Genomic DNA, 24,203 nt, shown 5'->3' with positions numbered 1-24,203 from the left:
CAAGGCAAAATATGAGTAAAGCGTAGAGTTATGGACGTAGACATGGGGTAAGAAATGTGGGGTCCAGCACAACAAATAAAAGATACAAAGAAATTGTACTGTTGTTATTTTTAGATTTTAAACGCTAAAATTTGTTTGGCAGTCAGCTTTGATCCCTCAATTTTTTGTCTTTTGCTTAAAATTTTCTTTCATATCCCTTTAAGTTTCAAAGTTGTCACTTTTTTCGTCATTTTCTAAAAACCTTATATTAGTCGGCGTTTGCTTACTACTTTACACGGTTTTATGTCCTCCATGTGCGTTTTCTCAGGTTTGTCTAAAAACCTTATATTAGCCGTTTTGGGTCTTTAGGTTAACCTTTCTCGGTAAAAAATTGGATTTCTCTATGTTTTACGCTTGCTCGCGGTATAAGTTCGTGTTTGTCTTTGCTTACGTTTTACGTCACATGGCACTATAAATTCACATTTTTGTTTTATGGTTTTTTTTTTCGGTTTTAATCGTCGTTTGCTTACAATTTAGCACGGTTTTAAGACCATCACACCCGCAACGCGAGACGGGTTAACCACTAGTAATATAACAATTGTTGAACAATCTTAGTAATAGTGTATAGACTGGACAAAAAATCAAATGCTATAACATTTTGCCATCTTGTATAGTTGTATCTATATATATTAAAGTGCTTAAGACTTAAAATCCTCCGAATGGTTACCTGGCTTTTTGGGCCTTTTAAAATCCTCCGAATGTTACCTTGGCTTTTTGGGCCTTTTACTTGCATAGTCTGATAGTTTTATTACTTCTTGGTTTATGTTTTCATGGATTTATTTAAAGTCAAGAATAATAAAATTATTATATCATATAATATAACATAAATACAACCACAGAATAGTGATTTTTAAATTTATTTATTTACTTTTAGTGTCCAATCTATTTCCCTCTATATTAATTAGCAAGTTTACTTTACCTCACAAGTTCACTGTTCAATTTTATACATTTTCATTGAGCCACCTATAGACTAAATACAAATCTTTATTTTGATGGTTCATGTCCTAACCTTTACATTTATTTACAATCTCAATTTTTTCTAAATCATCTTTGTTGAATGTTTAATCCAAGAAATGATGGCTAATATAAAAATCAATGTAAAAAACATATAATTGCAGTGTATTATTTTTATAACTTTAAGCTTTTATAGTTTTATTATTTCATTTTTTTTGTGATTTTGTTACTGTGTCGACGAATTTACGTTTCGGTATGAATTTGACGAGTTAACATGTCACAATGCGTATGTGTGGTTCAACGTTTTTACATCTATTTTTTATTCGATTAAATGTTTCCGCCGCAACGCGCGGGTCATGAACACTAGTTATCTATTATCTATATATATTAATTGAGAAAATTGTGATGAATAGTGTTCTTTTTTTCCTTTTTTTTATGGCAAATTTGGATCACCGACGGATCACTGGAGTATCATTGTGCTACTAGCGGAATCACCCGATCATATCTATCTCCACTAGGCATAATGCCTATACACCAATTCAGAAGAAAACCCAATAAATATGGGAAAAAAAAACCCTATTGTGATAATTGAACCAAGGACCTATTGGTCCAAAGTCTTATCTCACCCCCAAGATGCCCTTTTGTGTGTGTATTTTTTTTTGAACATCAAGATTTTTCATTTTTATAATAAAACTTTTGTTTTTTTATAGTTTTGCCACGAAAGTAAAATAAGTTTAGTTTTTTTGTTAGTTTTTGTTTTACGTTTTTTTTTGGAGTTGGTTGTCGTTAGTTTGCTACTTAGCGCGATTTTTGGTAATACGTATCGCTATAAATTCGATTTTGTTTACGTCTACATTTCATGTCCTGTTGGTCACTTGGTTAGAAATTTGTATTTTTATTTTGACTATTTTTTCTTGGATTTGATCGTCGTTTAGTTGCTACTTAGCATGGTTTTACCCCCCTCTCCGTAACGTTGGTAGCACAATTTTACACCGCCTCACCGCAACGCGGTGGTTTAAGACTAGTTATTATTTATATTATTATTAAGCTTTTTTTTATTTTATAAATTGTTGTATATATCATTACGACATGCTTACTCCTTGTCTATGATTCGATAAAAGTTTAATTCGAATGTGTCTATATAGTTGCTTTTTGTTCTTTACCGTGACGAGCTGACCCGCTATCGTTTGAGAAACATCGATATTGGTGGAGTATTCATTTTTATATTTTTTATGATATATCCCAATAGAGTATTTCTTTGTACCATAAACTATAGCAAGTGCCGATATATTTTTTTTCAAATGTGTATACCTCTTTTCGATTGTTGTAGCAAGTGCTGAAATCGTACCAGTACTGTAACCAAACAAACTGCATTGATATCGAGCGAAACCCTCAGCAGAGCATAGAGAATAAAACTAGTTAGTTTAATAATTTGCGTAACAGTTTAAGAAAATATCCCTAGAAATAATTTCACTAGGTCACAATTATTATATATATTGATTTCAAGGAACGATAAATAGTAACTTTATTTTTATAATGATTTATAGTTTTTTGTTATTTTATTATTTAATATATTTTAATAGTTTATTATTATATTTACTTTTAATAACATATTTTTCATTTTTTTAACATCTATTTCCTTTACCTTTTTTAATAATTGTTTTTTTTCTTTTTTTAACATATATTAATTTATCGATTAATTTGATATTTCTTTAATAAGTTACGTTTATAACTTTTATCTAAAAATTTAAGCACGTAGTTGTGCTTGATTTCTTTCCCTGACATTCCGTTATAAGTTTTGTAAAAACGAGGTTATACTCAAAATAAAGTATTTATTTGGTATTATAATACGGTACGATGATAAACTAAATCGTTCTAATGGTTTGACTTTCTAAACAATATGCGTTATTTTCAAATCATTTTTGTTTTATATTATGTTTCGCCGCAACGCGCGATATAAAACATTAAACATTTACCAAACACCCATAATGTACAACTTTCAATGCACAAAATACAACATAAGCTGAGAATCGCTCTAAATCACCAGAGTCTAGGGTTTTGAGTTCGAATTAGCTGTCACAAATGTAATAACACTCCACTTACCGATCAATTCCTGTTTTGCAATGTGTATTGTAGCTATATCGGTTAATCCTTTTGTTCAATTTGTGCAGAATTTGACGATTTCTCGTTATCTTAATCGATTCAATCGAGTTTTGTGCTAAATCAACAATGTCTGTGAACCCTAAGATCGATTCACCAGGTACGCTTCTCGTTTTCTTTAGAAATTGTATGTTTGCGAGTAATTTGGTAGTTTTCTTTTGTTGTAATTTGCATGCACATTTTTCGAAAATTGAAGATACGTTATTAATCTTCTGCCTTTAGATTAGGTTTAGGGTTTCAAATCGTGCTTGATGGTTTGTTTATTAAAAGAGTAAAATGCACGGATAGTCCCTGTGGTTTGGTGAAATTTCACCTTTAGTCCCAAACTTTTCATAATTACACTCTTAGTCCTTGTGGTTTGACAAGTTGTTACTCGGATAGTCCCTAAAGCGGATGAAGGTTACGCGGATAGTCCCTGTGGTTTGACAAGTTGTTACTTGGATAGTCCCTGTGGTTTGACAAGTTGTTACTCGGATAGTCCTTGTTATTTCACAGCCACTTAACTAGAAAAACTAACCTCCGTTCGCTTTGGGGACTATCCAAGTAACAACTTATTAAACCACAGGGACTAAGAGTGTAATTTTGAAAAGATGAGGACTAAAGGTGAAATTTCACCAAACCACAGGGACTATCCGTGCATTTTACTCTTATTAAAAAGTAGAGAGTTAAATGCCATTTTAGTTCCAGTGGTTTGGGCCATTTTGCCAGTTTAATCCAAAGGTTTGAAACGTTGCCATTTTAGTCCAAATAGTTTCAAGCGCTGCCATTTTAGTCCACTGGGTTAACTCCGTCCATTTTTTATGTTAGCTAGAAGGGTAATTCGATCCTTTTATATGGTCGAATTGCCCTTCTAGTTAACAGAATTACATTTAAAATGACTGAAATGCCCTTATAGTTAACAAAATAAAGGGATGGAGTTAACCCAGTGGACTAAAATGGCAACGTTTAAAACTATTTGGACTAAAATGGCAACGTTTAAACTTATGGACTAAACTGGTAAAATGGCCCAAACCACATGGACTAAAATGGCATTTAACTCAAAAGTAGAGTAAACTGCCAAAATGGTCAAAAGGTTGGTCACTTTTGCCACTTTAGTCCAAAACTCAAACCTTTTGAATCTGGGTCCTGTGCTTTCAATTTTGTTGCCATTTTCATCCAAAATCAAAATCTTGTCAGATTTTTCAGTTAACATTCAGTTTTTTCTTGTCCTTTTCCTCCCTTTTAATGAAGGGCAAAATGGTCAAATTTTTTAATTTGTTATTATAAAACGTTAAAAAACCATTTTGTCTTTCATTAAAAGAGAGGAAAAAGACAAAAAAACTGGATGTTAACTGAAAAATCTGACCAGATTTTGATTTTGGATGAAAATGGCAACAAAATTGAAACCAACAGGGACCCAGATTCAAAAGGTTTGAGTTTTGGACTAAAGTGGCAAAAGGGACCAAACCTCAGGGAACATTTTGGCAGTTTATGCTAAAAAGTATTGTTTAAGATAGTTTGTTATTGCAAGGCAATGATGAACAGTGTTGTCAAAATCGGTCCCTTGGTTTTAACCCAAGTTCCCGATCCAATTCATGAATCCATGAACTAATATGTTAATGTTTGAATATTTAAGTACTTGGTTTGTTATGTTTAAGTGTAATTGTTTATGTTTGAACTATACTATGTGAACTTTGAAGTATTATATTCATATCGATGTGTGTGTGTGTGTGTGTGTATAGGGGAAGGTTAACGTACAATAGTCCTTAATGTGCAACGCGTACAATATTAAATTACGCATGTTGTAAAACTCAAACCCTAATCACGCATGAACAAAAAACCATAATCACACATGTGGTCACCAAAAAAACAAATCACGCGTGAGTAAATCCTAAGCACGCATTTTATATTCATAATTACGCACGTTATGCGTACACGTCGCACGTTAAGGACTATTGTATTTTAAACTTTTTCTATCTAAGTTTGAAAAGTTACGTATAAAATTCCAATCCAATTAATTCAGATTAATCGTTAGTTAGTACCCCCACCGCCTGACTAACGCCTAGTGATTTTTAGTTTTACAACACTGACGATGAATCTTGTAAGAAGCTGAATTATATGCATTTTAAGGCTTCTATGTGTGTGTTTGCGTGCAAATATAGAAAATAAATTGATGTTTGCTGATATGTTTTTAAGGCTTTAAGCTTGATTCTTTTTGTTACAGATGCTTTAAAACACAAATTATTCAGCCCTAAAGATGCGATGAAAAAGAACGCTGCATCAATCAGCAGAAAAGAAGACCCCTTTGATTTTGTTCGAGTTTTGTTGGGTATGTTGTATTATCTAATAACAATCTTGTTTGGCTTCCCTTGTTTTGTTGTTTTCATTTGAAAAAAATAAGTTTAAAATAGAAATCTGGTGGACCAAAACTTGGTTTAAAAAAGCGAGCTTAAAGCGTGAAGCAATGAAGCGCTAGGGTTGTCGCTTTTTTTGCTCTGAGGCGACAAATCACGTGAAGCGTTTTGAAGCGCGCTTTAAGCCCGAAGCGCCATTGGTATGAAGCGACGCTTCAGCCCAATCAGGTCAGATTTAGGTTTTTAATTTAGGCCCAATAGTCTCTAATAGGGTTTAATTGAGGCCCGCTACTTCTTTACCCTAAAAAAAGAACGTTAGTAAACATCTTCAGCCGCTCCCTCCCTCTTCTCCATCGATTCTTCATACTTTCTCCATTAATCGACTTTAATTTACGTTTTAATTATGTTTTTTATGTGTTAAGTGTGTTTTTAATCATGTTTTTGTGTTTATTATTGATTAACAAGTAGAATATGTCATATTGATGTGTGCAAATATATATATATTTTTTTTTTATTTTGAGCGCTTCGTATACGTGAAGCTCTCGTTTCGCGCTTGAAGCTTCGCTTAAAGCTTTTGGAACCAAAACGCTTCGGAGCGCCTCGCGCTTTTTTAAACCAAGGACCAAAATCACAAGCTTGATAAGTTGTAATAGTAACAATGGATGAATATAATTTCAGTAGAGCAATGTTTAGTCTTTTTTGATTGAAAAAGTGTTTTTAAATTTTATAGATGGTGCTATTGCTGGAGCTGCTGCAGGGGTTGTAGTGGAATCTGCTTTATATCCACTTGACACAATTAAAACTCGACTTCAAGCAGGTTAAATGTTAGAGCCGAAGTCGTTTTCACTTTTTATATAGTAACTGTTTTGTTTAGGTGAACATATGGTTTTTTTCTATACTTTTTTTATATTTATTTTATTCAGCTCATTTTCTTTATGTTTCCTTTTCATGGTAGACAGTTCGTGGTGGAGGACAAATTATTTTGAAGGGTTTATACTCGGGTTTGCTTGGAAATCTTGCAGGCGTTTTACCGTAAGTTATAGTGTCTTTTCCTCAGTTAATACTTGAATTATTGTCTAAATATAATTTTATATCTTTACATGGTTTCTTTACACTTTTACAGACCAAAAAGGCTTGTTGCCATTTTCTGGAATTTATACAATATTTGTATCTTTTTAGGGAAAATGTTGATGACTTTATTTATTTTTTCAGTGCATCAGCCATATTTATCGGTGTATACGAACCTACCAAGCAAAAATTACTAAAGAGTTGTCCTGAAAATCTTAGCGCCTTGGCTCACTTGGTGAGTTCTCTCTTTATGTCTATTTAATCAGTATGTTATTTTGAAATTTTCTTTGTGCTTAATTTTACTTTCCTGTAGTTCATGCATCATTCAGTTTACTTGGGAGGGGGGTTGTTATTATTATTTATATACTATTATTTTGAAACATATGTGTGCATTTATAAGTTATATATGTAGCTTTAGTGATTTTTTATGCTGATTAATTTATCTATATACTATTATTTAGCAAAAAGTGTGTGCATTTATAAGTTGTAAATGTTGCCAAGTGTGCACATTTATAAGTTGTACATGTTGCTTAAACACGGCGCAACGTGCGTGTGTGGTTAAACGTTTTTACGCCGTCTATTTTTTCCTGTTTGACAGGTTCATCGTAAAGCTCGGGGTCCTAGATCGACTTAGTTATTTTTTATACGTTTTACGTTTTGGTTTAATTTCTTCGTATTAACACGCCGCAACTTTAGTGTTAGTGCTCGCTGGTAGTAGTGTGGCATTGGTGCTCGCCCCCGCCGCAACACGGGGGTGCTTAATACTAGTTATTATTATTATCTTCAAAAGTATATAGGTAAAAAGGTATTTATGATCATTAAGATTTAATTTTAATATAATAGCTGAGGAAGCAGAAACTCGCTCACAATTCACATGAGCTTGTACGGTCTATATGCTTTATCTCTTATATTTTTCTGAATCTTATATACTTGTATGGTATATGTGGTGACTAATTTATCATTTTATCTCTTATTGTGTTAACATTTTTCCATACTAAATGTAGACTGCAGGTGCTGCTGGAGGAGCTGCTTCTTCTATTATACGTGTACCAACAGAGGTATTTCATGTGGCATAAATTATGTCCTGCCAAAGTAAATAAATAAATAAAGAAAAATAAACAGCTAGGGCTGCAAACGAACACAAACAAGACCTTGTTCGTGTTCGTTTGTTAAAGAAATATATGTGTTCACGAACTATTCGTGAACACTTACCGAACGAGATTTTCTGTTCGTGTTCATTCGTTAAGGAAATGAACGTGTTTGTTTGTTTTGTTAATTTTAGGTAACAAACGTTAAACACAAATGAAAACAAACAAACACAAACAAGCGTTCTTGAACATAATATATTTATTAAATATTTTATTTGTCGGATATTTGAAGTATTTACATAAAAGATAAAAAAAAACACTAATGAACTATTGAACACAAACGAACTTAAATGAACACGTTACTGAATGTTCATGAACTTAAATGAACATGTTCACGAACATAAATGAACAAACGCAACTAATGTTTGTGTTTGTTCATTTATTAAACGAACACAAACGAACTTCCCGCCGAATGGTTCACGAACTGTTCGCTGAACGTTCGGTTCTTTTGCAGCCCTATAAAGGCCTTTATGTACTCTCAGTAGCACCCAAGCTTGAGTGCTGCTAGAAGCACACAGCACTTCTCCTGTTTTTTTGCTGTGTTGATCCGTTTTTACCATGTTTTATGAAGGTTGTTAAGCAAAGGATGCAGACGGGCCATTTTGCTTCAGCCCCTGATGCTGTTCGCCTTATTGTTGCTAAAGAGGGATTTAAAGGGCTTTTCGCTGTATGTCATTTGATACTAGATGTGGCAAGATTGGGGGGTCGGGTAACCGGGTCAGGGTGGAACAGGTCATTTTTTATTACGGGCCAAAACAGGCTGAGTCGGAGTGGGCCGACCAACAACCACTTTTTGGGTACTTTCTTAAAGAAGTTATAAATACTTAATATGTTAAGTATGATTTAGAAACAGCATTATTACAAGAGTTAACTGCCATTTTCGCCCCTATGGTTTGTCCAATTATCTCAGTCCAGGCGAAATTTCAAAATTGTACCTTTTCCGTCCCTGACATTCTTGAAACATGCCAGTTTCGTCCAAAAAACTAACGTCCGTTAAAACCTGCTGTTTAATGAAGGGTAAAAACGTCATTTCCGTCTGTTAATAAATATCTGAATCAAACGTTTTGGAGGTTGTGTTCATCTATTCACCAAGAAAAAACTTCGGAAGACTTTTAAACAGTTTGACACGTCTAGCCCATTTGACCTGTTCCTCTTGTAGCTTATTTTTTGTATACTTGACCCGTCTGATATAAAACAATCTAAATCGACCATTCTTATGTAAGCTTTTTGAAATTACAGGGGTATAGTTCTTTTCTATTGAGAGACTTGCCTTTTGACGCCATCCAGTTTTGCATATATGAGCAGCTTCGAATTGGGTATAAACTAGCGGTAAGTTGACTTTGGTCAATGTTTGTTGTAATTAGGGGTGCAAACGAGCCGAGCCGAGCCCGAGCTCGGCCAGGCTCGAGCTCGGCTCGATTCGAGCTTTGTTTTCAAAGCTCGAGCTCGGCTCGTTTGTATTTTACCAAGCTCGAGCTCGGCTCGTTTATTATCTATTAATTAGTATATTAAATAAAAATAATATAAATAATAGACTTCTTAGGCTTGCGAGCTCGATAGGTAAAGATCGGGCTCGGGCTCGTTTACTAAATAAGCTTATTTTTAGGTTCGAGGTCGGCTTGTAAACAAGTTTAAATAAGCTCGGCTCAACTCGGCTCGTTTACACTAAGGCTCGATAAGGCTCGACGAGCCTAACGAGCTTCACATGTAAGGCTCGAGCTTGGGCTCGATAAACAAACGAGCTTTGTTTTGAGGCTCAAGCTCGGCTCGGGCTCGATAAGGCTCGGCTCGTTTCAAGCTTTTTCTCGAGCTGATCTCGAGTAGCTCGCGAGCCGCTCGGCTCGTTTGCACCCCTAGTTGTAATCATCCATCCGCATGGTACATTCCCGTGTTATAAATTAAAATATATAACCTAGTTGCTCTTTACAATAAGCATGTACCTACAAATTTCTGAAATTTTGTGTTAAATCTGATTACAGAAAATATATTTCGCAATAATAATCTGAATTTTTGAACAAAGCGTTTGGCAGGTTATATGCTTTAACAATACCTTTTTGAGTGACTTTCAACCTATTTCCCTTTTTAACTAACCTTTTAATTTTAGTCATTTGACGACCCGTAACCCGTTAGATATAAAACACTACCCATATTGATCTGCTTTTAAGTAAATGGGTATCACTATCTCTAATGTTTACTATTATGGTCCTCTATATAGCTAGCTTCACATCACAAAGTCGATATACAAAATTTAAACTGTTACGTTTTTCTCTATAGGCGAAAAGGGATCTTAGTGACCCCGAGAATGCTGCGATTGGTGCTTTTGCAGGTAATTTGTTATTTTAAACTATTTGTTTGAAGATTATTGTACAAGATAGTTAGTTTTGCATGTAGGGGGAGGTTCAAAAACTGTTGAAACCGACTAAATCGCTCAAACCGAAGCAAATCGGTCGGTTTGGTTGGTTTGAGATTGAACCGGATTGGTTCGGTTTTTGCGGTTTGGCGGTTTAATGGTTCATTTTTAAAACTTAGAACCGGGCATTTAACTTTATTATTTATATTTCTTTTTTCCTTTTTTGAATACGTAATTATATACATATTCATGAACCATCTTTATCATTTAATTTCTTTTTATACAAACTAATGATATTGAAAATAAATAAAAATATCAGTTCAAACCGCTGGACCAGGGGCGAAGTATAGAAGGGGCGGGGAGGGGCGCCCGACCCCCCGAACTTTTCGCTCAGTAGTGTTATATATGTAGTTTTCGTATAGAAAATTTTGGGTATATACGTTTTCGACCCCCCGGTTCTATAGAAATTTTTGGGTATATACGTTTTCGACCCCCCCCACATCATTCGGGTCAAGCTTCGCCACTGCGCTGGACGGTACCCAACAGGGGACATCCCTATTTGCATCTGTGCGAAAAGTAGTAACTACTTTATTGTTTTTCGATTATCACAAGTATTATATTAATTCATTTGTATAAGCTCTTTTTGCCATTTATTTCGTGGGTTCAGGTGCAATCACTGGAGCCGTTACTACACCGTTAGATGTAATAAAAACTAGATTGATGGTTCAGGTACGGTCCATATGTTTATATAAGAGTTAATTACTGTTTTCGTCCCTGTGGTTTGTCAAAAATCACTATTTCAGTCCCTTAGTTTAAAAATTGCAATTTCAGTCCCTATGGTTTCACTTTCGTAACCATTTCAGTCCACCTCGTAACCATTTCAGTTCCTGTACTTAACACAATAATGGATTGAAATGGTTACGAACGTGAAACCACAGGGACTGAAATGGTTACGAAAGTGAAACCACAGGGACTGAAATCGCAATTTTTAAACTAATGGATTGAAATAGTGATTTTTGACAAACCATAGGGACGAAAACAGTAATTAACTCTTTATATAAACTTGCACTCAGTTTCTATATTTCTAGGAAATTACCAACTTATCCTTTGGACATAAGAGTTGGAGATTGACAATATACTAATTCCGCATTTCATTTTTTTTTCATGATATAGCACGTAAAAGTTGGATTTATTACATCAAAATGTAATTTAAATTAGTAAGATTTTTTTTTTTCTGTTATATGTAACATATATTCAAACTTCTTTGTTGTATGCAAGCCAGCTTTTATAGCATGGTGACGTTGCATTTTGACACGTCATCAAAATGGTGACAAATCGTATTTTATCTGCTATAGAAGGTTACTTGCACATAATCGTAAAAAAATGAAATTATGTCGCATACAATGATAAAAGGGTGAAAGTAGGTTACATTTTGTTGAAATAATTAATTTTTCAAGTACTATAACATGAAAAGTGTGAAAGAAAACTGGTACATCACCAACATAAAGAAAATAAAGTTAACTTTCGTTTTGCTCCCTGTGGTTTGGTCATTTTAACGGTTTTGCTCCAATAGTTTAAAAAATAGTCATTTTCCTCCCTTATCTTTCGAGTTTGTCGCCAGTTTGCTCCCTGGCTCTAACTCAGTTAAAACGTTCAATTAAAAGTAGGGGTATTTTGGTAGTTTATTCCCTGGCTCTAACTCAATTAAAACGTTTAGCTAAAAGTCGCGGTAGTCGTGGTCGGCAGGTGGTAGTTGCATGTGGTGGTGGATGGTGGTGGCCGGTAGAAAGAGTGGTTGGGAAGATGGGGGGATCAGAAATGAATTACTAATATACATGTAAATAAACAAGTTATAGGTTTATTTAGGTGAAGAGACTTAAATGCCCTTGCTTTTATCTATAAAATTACCAAAATACCCTTCTAGTTAATGGATTTTTTGGATGGAGTTAGAGGCGGGGAGCAAAATGACGATAAGTTAGAAAAATCAGGGAGGAAAATGGCTATTTTTAAACTATTGGGGCAAAACTGTTAAAATGACCAAATCACAGGGAGCAAAATGGAAGTTAACTCAAGATAATAAGAGACAAATTTTAAAAGTTTGGGAGCAAAATTGGTGTATTATCAATATTAAGATAAGAAAATAATATTGGTGCAAATATTAGTTGGCCTATTTATTTCTCTTTTCCGTTAAAAAAAATATTTATTTTTCTTTTCATTTTTATTATTTTTCACTTGGAATATTGATGGTTTGCAGGGATCTGCCAACCAATACAGAAGTATCTCCCACTGTGTAGGCACTATTTTAAAGGAAGAAGGACCTTCTGCATTTCTAAAGGTATGATCTTCCTTCATAGTCGTATATTATGGTACTAGCTTATATGCCCGGGTAGACGAAGAATAATGTTTAAATTAATTTAGAAACAATACTCAGGGGCTGTTTAGCGACATCTGAATGGTTAAGTGTTGAACCCGTTAGAGGTCTGAACCATTAAGTGCTGAACCAGTACGAGGTTTGAACCACTAAGAGCCTGTACAATGCTTAACCGTTCAGAGGCAAATGTCTGACCAAGTCAGATTAGAGGTCTTAACCATTCAGACTCTGTATAATGCTTAACCATTCAGAGGCAAATGTCTGAACCATTCAGACATCTGCTCGTGAAACAAACAGTCTGAACCATTAAGTGCTGAACCAGTAAGAGGTCTGAACCATTAAGAGCCCCATTAAGAGGTAAACAAACAATCCCTTAGTGATTAGTAAGTGTTAATAGTTATAAAGTAAAAAAGTATATTAAAATCAGTAGTTTGATAGTTAAGGTTTAATTCTTATTAAATTAAAATCAGTCAGTTTGATAGTTAAGGTTTAATTCTTATATAAATTTGGATTTATATATATTTATCTTATTTATTAATGGCAAATTATTTCACGAAGTTTAAATATTGTTGATTATGTAGGGAGGTTAATGTATTAGATTGTATAATAGTTTTACTTGTTTTGTTAATATATTTTGGTACGAAAAAAAAGTCAATATCAGGTTCATTTTAGTGATGCAATTGTCTAGAAGATATACACTGTATTTTGTTTTTTTGTCACAAAATAACATAAAAACAGAAATATGAAAATGATATAGATTTGGGTTGTTTTTGAAAGTTATGAGAGGGCATGTTGAACAATGTAATTGAAAAAAAATGTGAAATGAATATAACGAGAAAGATTACCCGCACTACGTTGCGAGGTTTCGGTCGATATATATTTTGGTTGAGTATACCAACCAAAAGAAATATGTTCAAAAGAATATCGACACATATTTTACATCGACATAAAACCATAAAATAAATTTAAATGGACAGCGGGACAGGCTGATTTTATATTAATTATAAATGGAAATGTAAATGTTATCTTAAATATAACATTAATGAAAAAGAAACCACAAACTAAAACATTAAACATAAAGAAAAGTAAAAAAAAAAAATGATAAAAGTCAAGAAAAGAAAAAACTCAAGTACGTCAAAACTTAGACCAATTGAAAACGTACATAGTAATAAGTATAAGAACATATTATATTTGACCCAACTCATTTCCGAGGAAATTACATCAAAATGTAAATCAATTTGAATTTATACCGACACGTACATGTAAAACTTGATTATAAAGTCTTTAGAAAGTTATGGGTTGTAAATGTTAATGCTGAACGTAAGAGATACAAGTATAAAAAGAAAACAAAAACACAAAAAGGACAAAAAACCAAAGGAGATTACTGTTCACCCAAGTTGCTAAATGTAATATGGCTACTAAGGGGGTGTTTGGCCTAGCTTTTTTAACAAAGCTTATAGCTTTTTTAGCTTTTTTTTACAAAATAAGCTAAATTTGGTGTTTGGTTTAGCTTTTTAAGCTTATGCTTATTAGCTTATATAAGCTAATTTTAAGAAGCTTACTTGAAGATGGTTTTTTAGCTTATTTTGAAAAAGCTTCTTTGTGTAAGGGTAAATGATATAAAAAAGCTATAAGCTAATCCAAACACTTAAACAAGGCTTATCAAATGATAGAAAATAAGCTATAAGCTACTTAAAAATATAAGCATAAGCCAAAAAATAAAAGCTAGGCCAAACACCCCCTAATTGCCAATGATGTCTTGGTCCAGTGGTCCAAGACGGAGGTGGGAGGGTTTTCCCTTTGGGGTTCCCGCCCGGGTTGCCACGAGTCCGAGGTCCGGCTGCCCCCCTGCTCCTGGCAAGTGTCTTGTGGTGGTTTTCAGCTTTCTGGCGTATTGGCGCCGACTCGAACCGGGGCTGTGTGAGTGCAATATGCTGGGTAGTTCCCAGCTGAGCTAACCGTCCAAAAAATATATGGCTAATAATTATGTCATTGATGCTCAATTAACTAACAAGACTGCCAAGTAGCTGACTTTAGGAAATGCTGATGTCATCATAAGGGTATACTTGTAATTTCGAATCTGTCGAGATTAGTAAGCAAACTTTTTTCCATTCAATCTGCTTTTACTTAAACCCATGGTCTAACGTCCATTAACGAAAACCAGAGCCATCCTCGAAAACTCTTAAAAAAATTTAGGCCTCGGGCGACGAAAAGAATTGGGCCCAAAATTATGGTTAAGGGTAAATGAATTAAAAAATAAAAACTTAGTGATGGAGCAAAGACTTGAACTTGAGACCTTTACATTATTTTGAGATGGTTTTTGCCACTACACTTATTTTTTTTTTTTTTTTGCATAATAAACGTATGAATATACTAAATATATACAAGCTTATAAAGACTTTTCGGGCCCTTTGAAATTTTGGGCCTCGGGCGTCGGCACGGGTTTGCCGGGCCCAAAGCCGGCCCTGACGAAAACGTGTTACAAAATATAATCATAAAGGACAATTTCTGTTATTACCTTAGTTTAAGGACGAAACCTGAAATTTGGTTTTAACGTGAAGGACGAAAAGTTTAATTTACTCTAAACTCAACAAGCAAATAAGGTATATAATATGCGATGATACTCGATGGAATGTTAAATCTGTGTTGTTATTATGTTTTACTTGCATAATGCAGGGGATCGGGCCACGGGTCATGTGGATAGGTATCGGAGGCTCTATTTTCTTCGGTGTTCTCGAAAGAACGAAACAGATACTTGCGAAAACCCGTTCCGACCCGACAAGTTGAATTCTAAAAAGGTTTCTTGACTTCTTTTTAAACATCTAATTTGTTTGTATTATTAACAAGAAAAGAAATGTGTAATTCTTTGATAAGGGTCAAAACGGGCCAGCCCAACCAGACCAGGCTTGTGGCTACTTCTTTTCAGTTCAGTTTTCTAGACTTTTTTTTATGAATATTTAATGCGTTAATCAATTTCTTCCACAGTTTATTAAAGACAATTGACGAAAAATTATTTGAATGTTTGTATAAAATTAGTAATATTGTTATCAATGTAAAACTATGCGAAACTAAAGATATAAGCGGGGGTGTTAAATGGGTCGTGTTCGCATGTTCAACCTCACAAGTGACAAGAGATTGTTTAAAATCGGTAAATTTGCACCTAATAAACAAGTAATTGGTTGCTTCATGTGTCAAAATTTTGTGAGCAAAAGATTCTTTTTCTCGTTTTTCTTCATCATCACACTATCGTATTCTATTTCTTAGGGGTTGTTTGGCAAATTCTGAGTAGGTAAGTGCTGAATCAGTAAGAGGTCTGAACCATTAAGTGCTGAACTAGTAAGATGTCTGAACTATTAAAAGTCAGTATAATGTTTAACTACTAAGAGACAAATGTTTGACCAATTCAGATAAGAGGTCTTAACAATTTAGACTCAGTATAATGCTTAATCGTTCAAAGGCAAATGTCTAAACCATATAGACATCTGCTCGCGAAACAGTCTGAACCATTAAGTGCTGAACCATTAAGAGTTGAAACAAACAGTCTCTTAGTTCAAAAATGTAAAATAATGTCAATCATATCTTACCTCAAATGTCGTCTTATAGTTCCTATAGCTCTATTACTGGCTATTTAGTGTTTAATTACTCAATCTGTATGGTAAACGAGTTTCTAATCTAGTTTATTATTGTGTAAATTGCCAAAATTGTCCCTAAGGTTTGGGCGTGTTTGTCAGTTTCATCCAAAACAACTTTTTTTGTACAATATTGTCCTTCACTTTGGAGATTTTTTTGTCATTTTCATCCGAATGTCTAATTTGTTTTATATTTTCTTTCAAATATTCGGATGGAAATGACAAAAAATCCCAAATCTCAGGGATGATTTGGCAAAAAAGTTAGACGTTTAGATGAAAATGGCAAAAAATCACAAAAGTGAGGGGCAATATAGTGCAAAAAAATTGTTTTGGATGAAACTGGTAAATACTCCCAAACCTCATGGACAAATTTGACAATTTACTCTTTATTATTTATGAAAAAGTATGTGCAAGTAAAGTTATAAGTAGTTAGGGTGTGTAAAATAATATCCCTTCATGTCAGCTTGATGGTTCAAATGTTTTGATGGAGTTAAAAAATAAAAATTAAAATAGGAATGAGAAAGGAGCTGTGTTCACGTATTCAACCCAACACGAACACGAAAATTGTATGTCAACACAAAAATGGTGTTGAATAGTCCTCCAGTATTACTATATTAGCATGTTGCTAATTATAATTTTTAAGTAAAGGGATATAAAAAGAAAAACCATGGGATTATTAATGGTTAATTAGGTGGGGTATAAAAAGTTGTTTTGAATGAAACTGGTAAATACATCTAAATCTCATGGACGAATTTGGCAATTTACTTTTTGTTATTTATGAAAAAAGTATGTGCAAGTAAAGTTATAAGTAGCAACAACGTTAGGGTGTGTAAAATAGTATCCCTTCCTGTCAGCTTGACGATTCAAATGTCTCGATGGACATTGACGTAGATTTAAGAATAAAGTTATATAACTGTTAAAAAATAAAAATTAAAGTAGGAATGTGAAAGAAGCAGTGTTCACGTATTCAACCCAACACGAACACGAAAATTGTATGTCTAACACAAAAATGGGGTTGAATTGAATAGTCCAGTATTACTATTAGCATGTTGCTAATTATTTATTATTTTTAAGTAAAGGGATATAAAAAGAAAAACCATGGGATTATTAATGGTTAATTAGGTGGGACCAGTTTATCTTTCAAACCGTCCAAACCTTTACAAGTATCTTTCTATTGGCTCTCACTGCTTTAAACACACATCATCAAACATAATTATCGCTTGGACGATGCAAATTAAGCCACGACACTCAATTGATCATGTCTTAATCTAAACAAACAATTGTTATTTAAGCAGACTTGTTTGGTTCAAACACAGAAATGAGAAAGGGACAGGGAATGTGATGAAACTAATTCATTTTATTAGTGTTTGGTTTATGTCGGAAGTTAAATAATAATAATAATAATAATAATAATAATAATAATAATAATAATAATAATAATAATAATAATAATAATAATAATAATAACAATAATAACAATAATAATAATAAGTGTTATGCGGTTAATAAATAATGAATTTCAAGTAGAGGATTTTAAAAGGTGAATTTGTGTGTGGTGTTTGATTACTTTGGTGAATATAACGAGAGTTAAAAAGAGAGTGGAGTAAGCGGTTATATAATCGTCTTATGTATTAGTTATAGCAGAAGGTACAAATGTTTCTCTCTTTCTTACAAATTTTTGGTTATATATCGAACGCCTCTTACGAGTTCGTTTTTCTGTACGAAAGTGTGGAAGTTACATGTAACAAATGTATTTTAGGCAAGGATACATACGTCCCTATTATCACGAACCATATTAGCGAGACATGTATATAATTATACTAACTTTATAATTAACCTATGAAGTCACTAGTAGAGGCTCTTTCATTTTTATGCTTGTATATTCATTTTAATCTTTTGTTCTATACACGTCTCAATCTTAATCGTTAAAAAGTCAATCAAGGGTGCGATTTGACACACTTCTCAGCAATAACAATAATAAAATCCATTATATATTAGTCTAGGAATTTGTTTATATTGAATTCAGTCAATTCACGATGGATGTAATCATTAGAAAATATTCATGTATGAAGAAGATGGTTTACAATTAAATTTTTTTTTTTTTGAAAATTACAATTAAATATTTGATGGGATCTATTTACTTATGTCTATATATATACACGTAACAAGGTTTATATATGAATATTTGTGCCTATAATATAATAATATACACGTACTCATGAAAGTGGCTGGGAAACGGATCTTCGGTGGTGGGTTGGATGGCTAACTCGGAAATACATATATAATAATAAGTATATTTTTTTACTTTAATATGTTGAGGAATAGTTTATTTGTTATGAAATGCTTGATTCCATTACTACAAACTAATCAACGTTTTAATATTAAATTGGTATCTTACTATATTAGGTGTTAGTATAGTTTTAGTGTATAACATGAGGCTATTAATAAATAGCCAACATCAAGGCATATATTCTACTAGCGAACTTCTTTAAACTCAATTTATCAACTTTGGGGTACTACTTGTATTGGTGATTCTACTACTAGTAGAGAATCCAAAGACTTTGTAGTGGAATTGACTAGATGAACTTGTCAAGCTATCAACATATGGTATAGTCAAGATGAACATACTCCAAATAAATATGTGACAACACGTGATCAAAGGTTCGGTCTTGAAAACGCGTTTAGATAGAGCAAAGACGCTCATGCAATCTAGCTAGATAACGGATCGAGATGGTATTGAGTCACTTGTTATTTGATATTGAAGTTTCTTAAAAGATACATATGACCAGTGACGAATCCAGTGGGTTTGGAAAAAAAAATAGTACAACCTTGTATAATTTGAAAAAAAAAAATAGTTAGAAGCTACCAAAAGTAACTCACTGGAAAAAATCTTGGAACCACCACTGCATATGACCATCACCATGGCTTTCTCCACCATCTTATATGGCACTTTGTTCATAGCCACCGACCCAAAGCAACATTGTACTTGGTTCGACCCTTAACATCAATGCTCACGACGTAATAACCTACATGTGTTCATATTTTGGTGCCCCCACCCTCACACCATGGACTTGCTTCATTTAGCCTAGATTCACAAGGGCTCTCCTTCTCATGCTTCCAACACCATATCTTTATATGATGTACATGACTATTGTGTTTTTCTTGATATATATAGCGTATTATCTTGGGCCTCAAAACGTCAAAAAATTGTCTAGATCGACTGATGAAGCTAAATATCATAAGTATCTAATACAATGACAAACATGTTTGCTTCACACTGTGCTCTTTGAGCTTAGCTCTCTGTTACTTCAAGCAACTATCGTTAGTACAATTTTATATTACATTCATAGGGGTCTATGTCTATGAGTTGCGAGGTTAGATAACTTAGATCCTTTGACACTTGCATGGAATAATATGTTTGTTAGTGTGGCTTAGGGGCTATTTGTTTCAGCTCTTAATTGACTCATAATGGTTCAGACCTCTTACTGTTTTAGCACTTGATGGTTTAGATTGTTTGTTTCACGAACAAATGTCTGAGATTTAGACATTTGCCTCTAAATGGTTAAGCATTATACCGAGTCTGAATGGTTAAGACATTTTATCTGAATAGTTAAGTATTATACTAGCTCTTCATGGTTTACATCTCTTACTGGTTTAACACTTACCCATTCAGAAGTTGCCAAACAACCCCTTAGTCACCTTTTATAAGCAATATCATAATCTTGGGAGTATGAATATCTTTGGAGTTTGAAGTTGTGCTACGATTTAAGGTACTTTGTTTGAACTAGCCCATTCTAATTTGACCAATATGCATTCTCCACTAACGAAAAATTTTGGATCCGTCATTGCAAATAGCATACTTAGATTGCAATTTGTTTTAACCAATATAAAAATATTATTGACCAGTGTGCAGTGTTCATGATCAATCTAGTTATTAATAATTTTTATCTTCACAAAAGGTCTATAATCATCTTTGTTTTGGCTAGCTCGTTGCTTCAACTATGAACTGTGAGCATATAATCTATTTTCACAGGCAACGACATAAACAAAAATGAGATATATCTATAGTATGCTTATACAACACAGGGTTTGTTTTTTAGTATCTAGTATGTTTTCACACCTTACATCAGGAATTATAGAACTTCAAATTTATCATCTTACCCTGACAGTAACATAATTCATATTTCAGTTATTAAATGAAAGTTCATTAATAATTAATATTCAATACTAATCTTGAATTTAAGTTATTTAATAAAGCTTTATATTAAGATTACTGATGTAACTCTTTATTGTTGCTATAAAACGATAAACCTAGTGTTTCACAACCTGTTATGGATAAATTCACGGAACCTTGTTGATACCCTACTAACAATGGTATACGTAAAACACATTTTCCGCTTGCCATGTGATCTTCAACGTTTAAACAATGAAAAATGGATTCGAACCTAAGACCTTTGTTAGAAATTAGATAAGCCCATATGTTTGCCACTATTGAACCCAATGAAAATTAAGTTATATAAATATTGTTTTAAAAAAAAAAGTCTCCAACATATGTTTACATAATATTTATTAGTTTTACAATATGAAAAAAAAAATACTAAAGATATATACCATTGTATAATTATATAAAAGGTTAAATGTCAAAGTTTCTATTTTATATATTAAACAAACATTAAGTAATAGGAAAACACAATATCAATATGTTGAATAGTAACACAATATATTTAAATAGGTCTTGAATAAAGGTGCACTAATCTCAACTTTATATAAACATAATAGCCTTTAAAAATAAAATATATACATTATAGTAATTATATATTTAAGAGTAAATTATAATTTTGGCACGTAACTAGCATTTCACAAAGGCACGCCACGTGTCCTTGATAGATCTCAACCAATAAAATTTATCTAAAACTTCTTTCTGATTGGATACTGCCCACAAGTGGTCGGTTTGTTGAATATGACATTCACTATTGTCTTTACTTTAAAAAAAGTCTATATAAAATATTAAAATGTTCATTTTTTATCATGAATTATGCGTGTGTGGCAAAGTTCATTTCGATATAAATAAATCGACTGATTGCTAGAGTTATGGATGTCGTGCCCTATCGGTAGTGACATTTTAAAGGTGAGATAAAGTTTAGGTACCATTAGATTCTGAGTTTGATTCTAATAGAGGTTTTTTCAGATTTATTGCGTATTCTTCTAAATTGGTGTATATGCATTATTGCCTAGTGAAGATGGATATGATCGGGTGGTTCCGCTAGTCAGCTAGTGGCACGATGATACTCCAGTGGTCCGTCAGTGATCCCATTTTGTCGTTCAAAAAAAAATACATATTCATATAATGTGTCGGTTTATGAATTCAAGTGATATCAAGGTATTAGATAAGGATTTGTCTTTTCATTTGATAAAGGTTCAAATCTTATTGGTGATAAAAATTAAGCCGTTTAAAAAAATTAAAGTGAATAGCATTTTCAACTAGGTCAATCGCTATAAGACATTTTATTTTAAATATGCAACATAATTTTATAGTTGTTACTCCAAATATATTGTTGCTTTCAACCATAAAACATGCATGAAGTTGAATAAATGTAAGAAAAAAACATTTTTAATAATTTATAACTTTTAAAAAGGTCACTTTTGTTACATTGTTTTCAAAGGTAAGATAGGTATCAATGATAAAGCCACAAATGATTTTAAGGTTTCCATGACAAATGACTAATACATCCATGGCCTAAAATACGCAAAAGACATCACATGACATGAAAATGGATTAAAGTGACTTTATGACTATCACTCCACAAACATGTAACATGAACAACTTTATCAATGTTAGAACTTTTTTTTTTTTTTTTTGTAATTTTTAAAATAACGTACATTTTAAAACAATTTTTAAAAGTAATGTATTTTTTTTTGGTTTTTAAAGTTTAGCAATCAGAATTTAATTCTCATGTTATCTGTCAACAAACTAATTGAATTTTAGTACAAATGTTCAATAGACATCAATTTTTATAATATTTACATTACAAATTTAAAAACATATATTAAAATTTGTAATTAATATCACAAGCTTAAAAAAAACACTAAATTAGATGATAAATATAAAAATTAAAAAGTATATACAAACTTTTCTTAAAAATTGCATAAGTTTGAAGGGGAAGATAACGTAGGGTTACAAACTAACAAATCCTTTCACATTATCACTTACCAGAGAGTGCTCGCGTGATGCGGCGAGGGCAATATTATGTATTGTGGTACTTAATTTTTATAATATTTACATTACAAATTTAAAAACATATATTAAAATTTGTAATTAATATCACAAGCTTAAAAAAAACACTAAATTAGATGATAAATATAAAAATTAAAAAGTATATACAAACTTTTCTTAAAAATTGCATAAGTTTGAAGGGGAAGATAACGTAGGGTTACAAACTAACAAATTCTTTCACATTATCACTTACCAGAGAGTGCTCGCGTGATGCGGCGAGGGCAATATTATGTATTGTGGTACTTGTTTCTTGTAGTTTTTTATTTGTATAATAGTTATTGTAGGATCATTGTGGTTGATATACCTCATAAACAAAATCATTGGTTAGTCCATCTTATTGTAGTATGCGTGGTTCGGTCGGTTCAATTATCAACCAAAATTGGTTTTTAGTTTAACTAGCCCCCATTTATTCAGTTAGAATAGCAGTTTTTGCTACGCTTCGTCTAATGTCGGTTAATAGCTAAAACCAAACTTTGGCAAGAACTTTTGCTTAGAAATACAAAAAAACTGAGGTATAAATACACGAAATATATGTATAAATACATAAAATGGAAGTATAAATATGGAATAAATGAACTGAAGGTATAAACACAAGAAATATATGAAAATATTAATGGTTCAATTCGGTTAATTTTGGTTAAACGATGGTACAAAAAATTCGATAACCGGTTTTGGTTAACTAGGGTGGGGGGGGGGGGGATTCACCACCATACGGGAACTTCTGACTAGTTTTTTGTACGTATGACGGTTGACTGCCAAAGACGAAATATTGCTTTGTTGCACATAAGAATGGGATTCACCACGATACAGGAAGTTATGATTGCTCTCTTGTACGTATGACACTTGCACATGTAACGTTTTGTATTTTATGTTTCATTTTCAGTTTATTGTAAACCGTGAGTATGCTTGACCTATTTTACGGTTTAAATCACTTTAGGTTGTAACATGTATCATTATTAAATTCACAATCACACATACAAACAATCTTATGCAAACACTCAATCCTTAAACATGCTACTTGTTATGCTACTTGTTTATACATACTAGGACCATATTATGCATGTTATCTATCATTAATTTCGCAGGCATTCCTTAACATGTATAGCGTTATAGGAGTAGCACACCACCCGTTTTGTGGTCATTGTTAATGTCACACCCCAACCGATGGCGGAATCATCGGGGCATAGCACTGAGCGAAACAGATTGTCCAGAAGTTTCCACAGCAACTATTATTACTATCCAGTTAAATGATACGTCCCATACCGTATCCCAAATAATAAAATATATTATTACAGAAAACATCTAGTCAAGTATTTCTATTCCGACAACTCAGATTACAAATAAAACAAATAAATATTGTTTAAATGCTCCTAAAGACCCAGCCTGACAAGATCTACTGACAACTATGCACTAGACGCTTGTTCTTGACAGACAACTATTTGTTGGGGGCCTCTAGAGCTTTATTCTAGCCTCGCTTCCCTAGCAAGTAAACATCTTAAACACCTGTCACATACGTTAAAATAGAGTCAATACATATAATGTAAAGGTGAGCATGCAAGTTTGATATAGCATATAGAGTTCGAAATAGTTTACGCATAACCAGCACGTACACAGAGGAAAATGATGCATGTTAATTATCGACATGGATCTATCGATACCAACGACTGCAGGTTGACTGTCCGAGACAGTTCGCAATACACGATTACCACCGTAATCCATGCAAGTAATTGTCCTTAACAACCCTCGTGTGAACGGGTGCTGACTCCAAACTATAGTACTATGTTGCTAAGGCAGGTAGACAACATTCCACGTGTAAACATAACAACAAGCATTCATTTAGTCACGTAATACATGCGAATCGGTTAGCGTTCAAATAG

The 24,203-nt window shown here is 33.0% G+C and overlaps 1 protein-coding gene across 2 annotated transcripts; it reads left to right on the top strand.

Annotated features, from left to right (window-relative positions):
• Positions 1–2,959: 2,959 nt before the first annotated feature.
• LOC110883831 (S-adenosylmethionine carrier 1, chloroplastic/mitochondrial) lies at positions 2,960–15,417 on the top strand. Of its 2 annotated transcripts, XM_022131483.2 has the most exons (13): positions 2,960–3,077; positions 3,165–3,253; positions 5,357–5,461; positions 6,217–6,303; positions 6,446–6,518; positions 6,699–6,789; positions 7,559–7,612; positions 8,274–8,369; positions 8,942–9,031; positions 9,977–10,028; positions 10,720–10,781; positions 12,307–12,387; positions 15,100–15,417. In XM_022131483.2, the coding sequence occupies exons 2-13, from the start codon at positions 3,223–3,225 to the stop codon at positions 15,208–15,210; spliced, it is 933 nt and encodes a 310-aa protein (XP_021987175.1). In that variant the 5' UTR covers positions 2,960–3,077; positions 3,165–3,222; the 3' UTR covers positions 15,211–15,417. The 2 variants fall into 2 exon arrangements, with proteins under 2 accessions (XP_021987175.1, XP_021987176.1); XM_022131484.2 differs by lacking the exon at positions 2,960–3,077 and having other exon boundaries at positions 3,084–3,253.
• Positions 15,418–24,203: the final 8,786 nt, after the last annotated feature.

Source organism: Helianthus annuus, chromosome 10 (genome assembly GCF_002127325.2).
Source record: "Helianthus annuus cultivar XRQ/B chromosome 10, HanXRQr2.0-SUNRISE, whole genome shotgun sequence".
Taxonomy (NCBI): domain Eukaryota; kingdom Viridiplantae; phylum Streptophyta; class Magnoliopsida; order Asterales; family Asteraceae; genus Helianthus; species Helianthus annuus.
The sequence above is the reverse complement of the archived record's forward strand: the minus strand, read 5'-3'. Positions and strand labels throughout refer to the sequence as shown.

Bases quoted from the DNA above. Each gene is read 5' to 3' on its own strand.
- LOC110883831 (XM_022131483.2), top strand. From the start codon at position 3,223: ATGTCTGTGAACCCTAAGATCGATTCACCAG. The intron at 7,613-8,273 runs GTATTTCATGTG...TGTTTTATGAAG, and splicing joins TTATACGTGTACCAACAGAG to GTTGTTAAGCAAAGGATGCA. The intron at 8,370-8,941 runs GTATGTCATTTG...TTGAAATTACAG, and splicing joins GATTTAAAGGGCTTTTCGCT to GGGTATAGTTCTTTTCTATT.